The 11,362-nt window shown below is 36.6% G+C and overlaps 1 protein-coding gene across 7 annotated transcripts in view; it reads left to right on the forward strand.

Annotated features, from left to right (window-relative positions):
• Positions 1-10,870, forward strand: part of NAA16 (N-alpha-acetyltransferase 16, NatA auxiliary subunit) — a 68,647-nt gene extending 57,777 nt beyond the window's left edge. For 5 of the 7 annotated variants that reach the window (XM_007186788.2, XM_007186790.2, XM_057532731.1 and 2 more), the window contains 7 exons: positions 1,899-2,112; positions 2,946-3,139; positions 4,421-4,529; positions 4,955-5,053; positions 5,396-5,539; positions 7,970-8,067; positions 9,271-10,870. In XM_007186788.2, the coding sequence (XP_007186850.1) occupies positions 1,899-2,112; positions 2,946-3,139; positions 4,421-4,529; positions 4,955-5,053; positions 5,396-5,539; positions 7,970-8,067; positions 9,271-9,468 (1,056 nt within the window). In that variant the 3' untranslated portion in view covers positions 9,469-10,870. Of the gene's footprint in view, positions 1-1,898; positions 2,113-2,945; positions 3,140-4,420; positions 4,530-4,954; positions 5,054-5,395; positions 5,540-7,969; positions 8,068-9,270 lie in introns of those variants that run through there. The other 2 variants (XM_007186789.2, XR_003623802.2) reach the window with 2 other exon arrangements.
• The last annotated feature ends 492 nt before the right edge of the window (positions 10,871-11,362 follow it).

The following is an 11,362-nucleotide window of genomic DNA, read 5'->3' on the forward strand; positions in this document are numbered from 1 at the left end:
GTTCCTGAGACACAGGGCTTTCAGTGGAAAGACTGAGAAAGCCTCAGACAAACCGGGATAAGTTGGTTACCCTATTTACGGAAGACATTAACTGGAGAGAGGCGGCCTATGGGCTGTTACTGATAAAGAGGCGGCTTAAATGTTTGTGGTTCCACATGACTCCCTCTGAGACTGGACTTAAATCTATGTCTACTAATGCTCTAGGAACATCTCTTGAAACTTGTGTCTGCCTTTTTACACGTCAGTGTTTCTCACCCTTAAAAAAAAGTCCTGTAATCTCTTAGATGTTTCCATCATGATTTTGGGCACTGCCATTTTTCCTCAGTCAGCTGTATTGAATTTTAAGATATTACAGTGCTAGATATAACTTGATTTATATTAGCCGTGAACAACTATGTAATTCCTTGATTTAAAAAAAGTTTATGTTATTGTTCGTCTTATTAATGGGAGGAATGCAGCTTTCAAATATAACATTAAAGCATGATTCTTGAAGTAGGAAATATAAACTAATTTAAAATGTTCATTTTTTTTTTCTTCCCCATTTCTTTCCTTCACAGTGTATACTTTTATTCTTTTTATCTTCGTATTCTTCCCTTAAAGTCTCAGGTACTTACTGTAATTCTGTGTATAGTGTATTTCTAATTACCAAGATAACTAAAATTATCAAATGATATGGACAATTACTAATGTGGTCTCTGCACAGTGAGTCACTAGGCCTCCAGGACAGAGGGAAAATGAAGTAGTAGCAGAGTTTGATCTGTGTTTGTGTAATGAATCATTCATTTTTTCTATATATTTTTGGCGAAGCTAGAATAGGGGAAAAGAAAGAAGATGGAGGTAGAGATGCACGTAGGGAAGAAAATAAAAGTATAAATTGTTTTGTCGGAGGGTTAGTTGTCTTTTTTCCGTGTAAGGGATTAGTTCTTAACCCTTTTTGGGCCATGGACCCTTTGAGAATTGGATGAAAGCCTCAAGCTCTCAGAGCCTTAGGAAAATGTTATTATGCTTGTTTATACATAGACTCCAGATTAAGAACTTTTGCTAAAATGGAATGTCAGTAGATAAATGGGAGTTTAATGAGTGAGAGAAAACCATAATGCTCTGCATTTGTAAAGCAGTTTACTGTTCAGGATGAACTTTAAAATAATTATTTGATCCCTTAGCAACCTTATGAAATTAGCTGTATGTATTGATATATCTTTATTCCTAACTTAGGTTAAATAATGGAGGCTCTAGGAAATTAACAAGTCACATGACTGATAAGCAGCTTCTCTCCTGAGTTGGCAAATATTGTGCTTATTGAATGTCTGCTGTGCTGGGCCCTGTGCCAGGTAGTGGGGATGGATATGACAGGCTTGTCCTTGAAGAGCTCTTGGTTGAAAAGAACTGTCTAATTTGTAGACATTCAGTGTGAACCTATATATATTTAGTCTCCGTTCAGCTCTGTTTAACTCTGCGTTGCTACTTTTGGGGGGAATACTGAGGAGAAGTATTTCATTAAAACTAAAATATCAGTATGTTGTAATTTCCAGGTTTAAAAAATAACCTGATCATCTGACTTTAGTTCCCTGACCAGGGTTGAATTCGGGCCTGGCAGTGAAAGCGCTGAGTTCTAACCACTGGACCAACAGGGAATTCCCTTCATCTGACTTATTTCATAGAAATTGAGTATCATAATAAAACATGATGTATAGGGAATGGGCATGGATCGTGAGAAGAGAAACTTAAGTTTAATGCAAAGAACACCTTGAGGTCCTTCATATGTTAAACACTGGAGAGGGCAACTAAGTGAAATTGTGACTGCTTACATTATCTTTCGGGCTTTTTATGATTTTCTTTTCAAAAGTAGACATTATTGACATAAACGTAAGAGATAATTTTGTGGTTTTGTTTTTAAGCATTTTTTTGAGATAACCGACGATCAATTTGACTTCCATACTTATTGCATGAGAAAGATGACCCTTCGTGCCTACATTGACCTTTTGAGATTAGAAGATATACTCAGGAGACATGCCTTCTATTTCAAGGCCGCTAGATCAGCTATTGAAATATATTTGAAATTGTATGATAATCCCTTGACCAATGAAAGCAAACAACAAGAAATAAATTCAGGTAACTGAAAAGGGACTTGCTTAAAGAGATTTGAAAAGAACACAAAATTTCAGAACATCATTAACATAATGATGAAAAAGTATATTATCAGATGGATGTGAAGACAACATTAGATAACTGATATACCAAAAAAAAGTGGGGGGAAGACTTAGAAAAAGTTGACAGGATGATGTGCTGTAGCTGACGCTTCTAAATTACCCTAATGGAATGACCTGCAATCATTCTAATTTTTATCGTTCGTAGGGCCCATTCAGGAAAAATAGAAATGTTTATGGGCTGGGTTTTTTTTTTTTTTTCTTAAATTGGAATTGAAGATAGTTTTGAGCTTTATAGGGGAAACAAAATATATTTGTACAACTTCGAATACCTACTTGATTGAAAATAATAATGCCAATGAGAATATCTGTATAGAGCCTTTTATTCACTAAAATGTTAATATCTAAGAATATTTGAGAAATGCATGGAGGCAAATTTCTGGTCAGATCACGGGTGTTTATGTGCATGGCACTTATCCTTGATATATTGATATTCCAAGAGGATAGTCTTCAGCTCCACTTTATACAGTTTGGGACTTGAGACTGAGAGAAGATGATTTGCCTAAACCCATGTATTGTGTAGGAAGCAGAACCAGGCTAGAATTGGTTAATTTTAGTTGATGCAGCATTTGCTATTGCATTTTGTGTGCCAGGTTTGAGCTAGTCATTAGGAGTACACTTTCTAAAGACTTCTATGTAGTTGCCCCCCAAAAAACTATACTAATAGTATGTATTGAATAAGAATATGAGGAAATTGGAAACATTGACTAGAATTTTCATTCATTTGGATATTTATAGAAAATCTGTCAGCCAAAGAATTGAAGAAAATGCTTAGCAAGCAGAGAAGAGCTCAGAAAAAGGCTAAATTAGAAGAAGAGAAAAAGCATGTGGAAAGGGAACGTCAACAAAAAAATCAAAAGAAAAAACGAGATGAAGAAGAAGAAGAAACCAGTGGTCTCAAAGAAGAACTTATACCTGAAAAATTAGAAAGGGTGAGATGAACTTACTGTCTTTATTTGATAAAATTTGTTATTTTGTTCTGTTCTGACCGTAAACATAATTTATTTAAATCTGTAAATCAGAAGTTATTTGTAGTATTAGCCAAGATCATTATGATAGTCATCAATTATTTTTGAGTGATAATATGCAAATTTTGGCTAATGCAAATTATAGATAGAATTGTAGTTGTGGTAGGCAGAATAATGGCCCTCCAAAGGTGTCTGTGTTCTAATCCCTGGATACTGTGAATATGTTACATTTCATGGCAAAGGGAATTAAGGTGGCAGATGGAATTTAAGGTTGTACTTAGCTGGCCTTTAAATAGGGAGAGTAGCCTGGATTATCCAGGGAAGCCCAATGTAACTAATCGCCAGGGGCCTTAAACGTGGGGGAGGGAAGCAGGAGAGGAGGGCTCAGTGGTGGGAAAAGGACTCAATCCTCTGTTGTTGCTTTGAAGGGGGGTGGGGCGGGAGCCACAAGCCAGAGGGTGTGGGCATCCTTGAGAAGCTGGAAGAAGGCATTGAAACATATTCTCCCTTAAAGCCTCCAAAAGGAAATGCAGTCCTGTTGACACTTTGATTTAAGCCCGGTGAGACCCATGTTGGACTTTTAACCTGCAGAACTGCAAGATAATAAATTTGTGTTAATACAGTAAATTTTTGGTAATTTGTTAGAGCAGCAATACAATTAAATATGGAAGCATTTCATACACCTTTCTAGATAATGTTTTAGCTACAAAGAGAATAACATCTTATCTCCAGGATTTTCTCAAAGTGTTAATAGTTACTTAAGAACCAGATTTAGGGAAATATTTCCTATTTAGGGGAATAGCTAAATATTTCGGGAAATAGCTTTCTGGTTTATTCACTATGAATCTAGTATAAGTATTTTAAACTTGTCCTTTTTTTCAACTGTGTAGTGCAATTATATTTGTCTCCTTTAAATGTTTGTAGTTTAAGGGGCTTGGTAGCATAATGGTACTTGTAGTACCATTTCATCAAGTCTGTGGAATAATTTCCTGTTTTTTTTTTTGGATTTTTATAAAATTATCTTGATTTTATAATCAGAAAAGCAATAGAGCTATTTCCATTTTTTGAAAAGTATTGACTAGTTGTTTATAGTTGATAGTTTTAAAATTTTTTCTTGCTTACCTAGTTATATGAAGAGAACTGTCTAAATTACTTCAGCTATGTATTAATATAAAATTTGGGGGGAAATTTGACTTGTGTAACTGCTTTTTAAATACAATAATTTTTCTTTCTGTTTCAAAATAGATAGAAAATCCATTAGAAGAAGCTATCAAGTTTCTTATACCTCTTAAGAACCTTGTTGCTGATAACATTGACACTCATCTATTAGCATTTGAAATATATTTTAGAAAAGGTAATAGTTTGAATTCAGATTTTAATCCTTGATTTTATTGGTGGCCATATTCAGTAGACTCTTTGTGAATTAGATCTATTTTTGTTTCTTAGAGTTTCATTTCAACCTTCCACAAAGGCTCTTAATTCCTTTTTCCTTTGCTACTCAAAACTTTACTGAGTAATAAATTGGAATATTATGATCAAATGAATAATTTGAATAGTCATACAAGTTGCTTACCTGAAGCAATTCTTCATGATTTTTCAAGCATTTCTTTAGAAAATAATATTATCTTTGATAACCAAAGGCAGCTTTGAATTTTGCTTTTGAATGTTATAGGAAAGATAACACTTTGTTACTGGATTTTAAGTGAGGCTAAAATAAAGTGAAGAAAATAACGTACATAAATATTGATGCTATTACTTTTATAATTTTTTCTGACATAGGAAAGTTTCTGTTAATGCTGCAGTCTGTCAAACGAGCTTTTGCCATCAACAGGAATAACCCATGGTTACATGAATGTTTAATTAAATTTTCTAAATCTGGTAAGTATAAAAAAGGTGATATTTATGTAAAAGTAAATTTGACAGTTCAGCTGTCTTCCATTAAGCTGGACATTAAAGAGATTTGTAACAATGTAGAGCAAAAAAAGTATAATGTTTATAGTATTTAAATGGAGATATATCTATAAAATGAACATGCTAGCAAAGATATGTTAGAAATTAGTGCATTTTAAGCTAGAATGTATTTATATTACAAAGGAGTAATACTATTTTTATTAAGTAAAATATATCAAGCTTAATAATAAATATAGATGTATTTCAATTGATTTTGTTTCAAAGCACAGACCAAAAATTTTATAAACTTCACACGTTCTGTTTTTATAGTGTCTAATCATAGTAATCTTCCAGACGTTGTGAGCAAAGTTCTGTCTCAAGAAATGCAGAAAATATTTGTTAACAAGGATTTGGAAAGTTTTAATGAGGATTTTCTCAAACATAATGCTACCTCTCTTCAGCATCTACTTTCAGGTTGGTATTTAGTTCCCAGGGTTAAAATGTTTATGGAAAAAAGTTAGAATGTGATGAAAAAAGAAAAGTTTGGAAAGATGATCAACCTCACTAACTATCAGAGAAAAAGAAATGAACACAATACCATTTTGTTTTTAATTAATTTATTTTTGGCTGTGTTGGGTCTTCGCTTCTGTGTGAGGGCTTTCTCCAGTTGTGGCAAGCAGGGGCCACTCTTCATCGCGGTGCACGGGCCTCTCACTGTCGTGGCCTCTCTTGTTGCGGGGCACAGGCTCCAGACGCGCAGGCTCAGTAGTTGTGGCTCACGGGCCCAGTTGCTCCGCGGCATGTGGGAATCTTCCCAGACCCGGGCTCGAACCTGTGTCCCCTGCATTGGCAGGCAGATTCTCAACCACTGCACCACCAGGGAAGCCCCTCTTGTATTTTTTATTACTGTATATATTTTGCGTTTGTGGGTTTGTTTGTTTTCTTTTTCACTTTTTGGCCACACCTCATGGCATGCATGTGAGATCTTAGTTCCCTGACCAGGGATCAAACCCGCGCCCCCTGCAGTGGAAGTGTGGAGTCTTAATCACTGGACCGCCAGGGAAGTCCCCGTATTTTGTGTTTTGAGGATTTACTATATCCTGTCATGTTACAGGAAGGATTTTAGGCAGCTTATACAAATTCATAAAATGACAAGATGGCATAAATGAAAACTGGAAAAAGATTGTGGAAAAGCAGTTGGGGACAAAAGGAATGGAGTACATAATATAATTAACTATGCTCCTACTTTAAATATTTTAACCTAAGCTTTCTTGTTGTAAAGGGAAACTGCTTGGTTGTGATATCTATGGAAAAAAGTTAATTCTTGTGAAAAATTACAGCACTTCTTGGTAGTAAGGGCAAATAAGAATTTCTCTTCAAGAACACAGAATAATGGAAGGAGACATTTCTTTATTATAATAATGGGAAATGCCTTTCTAAACATCATATGAAATTCTAAGGAAAAGATAATTTTTGCCACATTAAAAAAAAAATCCATAAAGTCAGAAGGCCAAGTGGGAAAAATACATTAGATATGTAACTAATTAAAAGCTAATAATATACATACTACTCTTATAAATTAACAATAGAAATATAGATTAATAAAAGCCCAATAGAAAAATGAGCATAGAACATGGACCGTGTAATTCATAGGGGGAATATAAACTGGATTTTACTTTAAAACAGCTTTAAAAATTATTTTCTTCATGAATATGCAAACATTTTCCTGCTGTCCGTCTGTCACACTGCTCTCTTTTTTTAAAAAATAAATTTATTTATTTATTTTTGCTGTGTTGGGTCTTCGCTGCTGTGCACGGGCTTTCTTTAGTAGCAGCGAGCGGGGGCCACTCTTTGTTGCGGTGCACGGGCTTCTCATTGCGGTGGCTTCTCTTGTTGTGGAGCACGGGCTCTAGGCGCCCGGACTTCAGTAGTTGTGGCACGTGGGCTCAGTAGTTGTGGCTCGTGGGCTCTAGAGCACAGGCTCAGTAGTTGTGGCGCAGGGGCTTAGCTGCTCTGCAGCATGTGGGATCTTCCCGGACCAGGGCTCAAACCCGTGTCCCCTGCACTGGCAGGTAGATTCTTAACCACTGCGCCACCAGGGAAGTACCCACACTGCTCTTTGATAATAATTTGTTCCTTAGGTGTTTTATTTTAGGGTATCATCTTTTAAAAATGATTTTAGTTGAAATATTGATTGATGCCACAGGGGTAACCCATATTTACATTTTGAGTTATAGCATTTCTGAGGGGTGGAGTTGTTAAATCTGGTCTCCTGGTAAATGTTTAACAGCCATCTCTTTGTGGCAGAAAAAACCCTGATTTGTAGTGTTTTGCCATAATATAAATACTCCCATTGTGACCCTAAGCTATCAATGGGATGTCATGGAACAGGGAGTTGGGAAAAGATATCACAGTCAGCTCTAGCCCACCAATTGGATACTTGGAACCATGGCTTTTTTGTTGTTATTTATTTAATTTTTAATTTATTTTTGGCTGCGTTGGGTCTTTGTTGCTGCGCGTGGGCTTTCTCTAGTTGCAGCGAGCGGGGGCTACTCTTCGTTGTGGTGCGCGGGCTTCTCATTGCAGTGGCTTCTCTTGTTGCGGAGCACGGGCTCTAGGCACGCGGGCTTCAGTAGTTGTGGCACGCAGGCTCAGTAGTTGTGGCTTGCGGGCTCTAGAGCGCAGGCTCGGTAGTTGTGACGCACGGGCTTAGCTGCTCCGCGGCATGTGGGATCTTCCTGGACCGGGGCTCGAACCCGTGTCCCCTGCCTTGGCAGGCGGATTCTCAACCACTGCGCCACCAGGGAAGTCTCTGGAACCATGTTTTAAGTCACTGATCAGTATAAATCAAATCAAATGTAAGACATAGGAATGTACTCATTTTGTAATGTCTTCGTATTTCAGGTGCTAAAATGATGTATTTTCTGGACAAGTCAAGGCAAGAGAAAGCAATTGCTATTGCCACTAGACTGGATGAAACCATAAAAGATAAAAATGTAAAGGTAAGAGTTTTTACACACTGATTCCCAGAGATTGTGGATACTGAGTGATCTAACAAAACATATCTTTACAACCTAATTCTTGAGTGGCCCTTCAGAGTTATGTATGGATTTGGATCTCAGCTCTTCTACCAATTTTGAGCTGTATCATGTTAGGCAAGTTACCTTTCTTAGCATCCTTTTCCTCATTTATAAAGTGAGGATGAAAATACTGTCTATCTCAGAGTTGGTGTTAACTGAAATAGTAAACTGTGAAGTGCTTGGCACATAGTAAGCTCTCAGTAAATGGGAACTATTGTTATTAATAAAGGACACTTTCAGTGATCACAGTTTCAGATACTCACTTTTTTTTTTTTTAATATTTATTTATTTATTTACTTATTTTTGGCTGTGTTGGGTCTAAGTTTCTGTGCGAGGGCTTTCTCTAGTTGTGGCAAGCGGGGGCCACTCTTCATCGCGGTGCGCGGGCCTCTCACCATCGCGGCCTCTCTTGTTGCGGAGCACAGGCTGCAGACACGCAGGCTCAGTAATTGTGGCTCACGGGCCTAGTTGCTCCGTGGCATGTGGTATCTTCCCAGACCAGGGCTCGAACCCGTGTCCCCTGCATTGGCAGGCAGATTCTCAACCACTGTGCCACCAGGGAAGCCCCTCACTTTTTTTAAGTATTAGAATTCTATCGCCTTTTTTTTTTTTTTTTTTTTTTGACCGTTGGGTCTTCATTGCTGAGCGCGGGCTACTCTTCGTTGTGGTGTGCAGGCTTCTCATTGCAGTGGCTTCTCTTCTTGCGGAGCACGGGCTCTAGGCGTGCAGGCTTCAGTAGTTGCAGCACGTGGGCCCTAGGGCACGCAGGCTTCAGTACTTGTGGCGCATGGGCTTAGTTGCTCCGCAGCATGTGGGATCTTCCCGGACCAGGGATCAAACCTGTGTCCCCTGCATTGGCAGGTGGATTCTTAACCACTGCACCAGCAGGCAAGTTCCCTATTGCTTTTTTAAGGTTTTGTAGAATTGATTTTTTTAAATGTTCTTTTTTTTGTGGTGACTACTTATTATAGATAGCAAGAAGTTATTTTAGAGTGTGGCATTGTTGGTTTTCTCTTGCTTAATTAAGAAATTGCATCTTTTGATTAAAATAGTTATTAACAAAAAAATAGTTATTAACCAGAGTTTTTTATAAAAATAATTTTTATTTTTCCCTTGTTTAAATAGACTTTAATAAAGGTTTCTGAGGCACTGCTTGATGGAAGCTTTGGGAACTGTAATTCTCAGTATGAAGAATACAGGATGGCCTGTCATAACCTGCTTCCTTTTACTTCTGCTTTCCTGCCTGCTGTGAGTGAAGTCGGCGGTCATAGCGCAGCTCTAAACCACACAGCTAACTGTGATGTCTTGGCAAGTGAAATTTGAAATCCCGTAGAAAGTTGACTTCTGTAAAACTCAAAGCTGAATTCAGATCAGGGTTCCTTTTCCAGCTTGTATGTTAAGATAGATATGAAATGAAGTACAGTTGACCTTTGAACAACATGGGTTTGAATTTCGAGGGTCCACTTGTATGTGGATTTTTTCAATAGGAGATACTACAGTACTATGCGATCTTCAGTTGGTTGAATCCATGGATGCAGAACCTCAGATAGGGAGGGACTGCTTATACAGAGGGCCACCTATAAGTTAAATGTGGATTTTTGACTGCTTGGAGGGAGGGTCAGTGCACCTAACTCTTGCTTTGTTCAAAGGTCAACTGTATTGGATAGAATTTTTAAATGGAGTATGCTGTAAGCTTATTTTATTCTTTATCCGACTATGCCAATTTACATAAAAAGCTCTTAAAATTACCTGTTATATACCTGTACAGCTTTCTTAAACTTTTGAATTATCAGCATTGTGATTGGTGCTGTCACTTCGTATCATAACTATAATTTCTTAATTAACCTAAGTTGCCTACAGCTCTACTGTATTATTTTCTTTAGATCTGGGTTTCGTTTCAGAATCTTATGTTTTGATCCCTTATTGGTTTGTTTTATTATTGTTTGTTTGCTTTTTATTAAAGCACATCAATATTAAAGTGTTAACTATATGTCAGAAGTGATATGGAACTCCTTTTGGCAGATATTTATTTAAAATTTACTTCAGTTTGACCTTTTGTCCACTTTACTTTTTTTGTGATTTACCGTTTTCCTTTTTAATAGCCGTGAAAATGCCATTTTCTGTTGAACAAGGGTACTCCAGTTTTATGTTGATGATTCAGAATACGGGGATCTGTTTGCCTCTTAATCATGGAGGTTCACTGGTAAATTTGTTGCATATCTAGATCAGTCTTAAAGACCCACAGGCAAGAGTTATGCTTTCTTGGCTAAATTGCTTTGCGTTACCAAGTAGTTTGTATGTGAGTGCTTCAAGGGACTATAATAGGGTAGAATACAAATTACAATGAGATATTCTTACTCTTATAGCCATGCATTGACTATTAAATACATTTTTATATCAACAAGATGAGAATTTAAACTATCAGCTAGTTTAACTATTAAAACATAGTATTGTTGAGCAATATTTTGGGGGGGTAGCTTTTGTTCTATCTTGTACAGAAAACAGTAATAGAATCATTGAATATGTTTCAGAACTGTATAAATGTCTGTAACATTAATACTTCCTTTTAAAGGCAAATATAAATTCAAAAGGGGAGATTTTATTTAGAGAAACAATTCTAATTAAAATGGTTTTCCTTCACTCTAAGCTAATATTTAGATTCATAATTGTTGAGAGAAAAAACCTTACTGTAAAATAATGCCAACCTATGTAATGCTATAATAAATTATTTTGTACACAGTTGCTTATTTGTGTTTGTGTTATTGTTTCACACTATCAAAATATTTTTGCAAAATGTTTTTTCTTGGAGGGAGTAAAAACTTAATTATCTTAGTTTCTACAAGTTTATTTTAAAAAATAACCAACTACCAATATATTCTAGTGCCACAGCAGCTTGACTTCTTTTTAGAGTTTTAATAATATTAGAACTAGGCTATCTTTGTTACTGAATATCCTGGGAAACATGCAATTTGTCATGTTAACTTTCAGCAAGATGCCATTTCTATAAAAGATGCCAGTTAATCATAATTAATGTGGAAATTGTGCTTTCAACAGCAATCTTTAAAAAGTATTTCATTCAGATCATTTGGAGTTTCTGAAATATATAGGGTGGATACAGTGGAGATGTGAGAAGTTAGGTTTAAGGTGTGGCAGGCAGGATAAAGAGTGACACTGGGATGAGTGAGATCCAGTAGCATATTCCTCTGTGTGTAGAGGT

This window comes from Balaenoptera acutorostrata, chromosome 18 (assembly GCF_949987535.1).
Source record: "Balaenoptera acutorostrata chromosome 18, mBalAcu1.1, whole genome shotgun sequence".
Lineage (NCBI taxonomy): Eukaryota > Metazoa > Chordata > Mammalia > Artiodactyla > Balaenopteridae > Balaenoptera > Balaenoptera acutorostrata.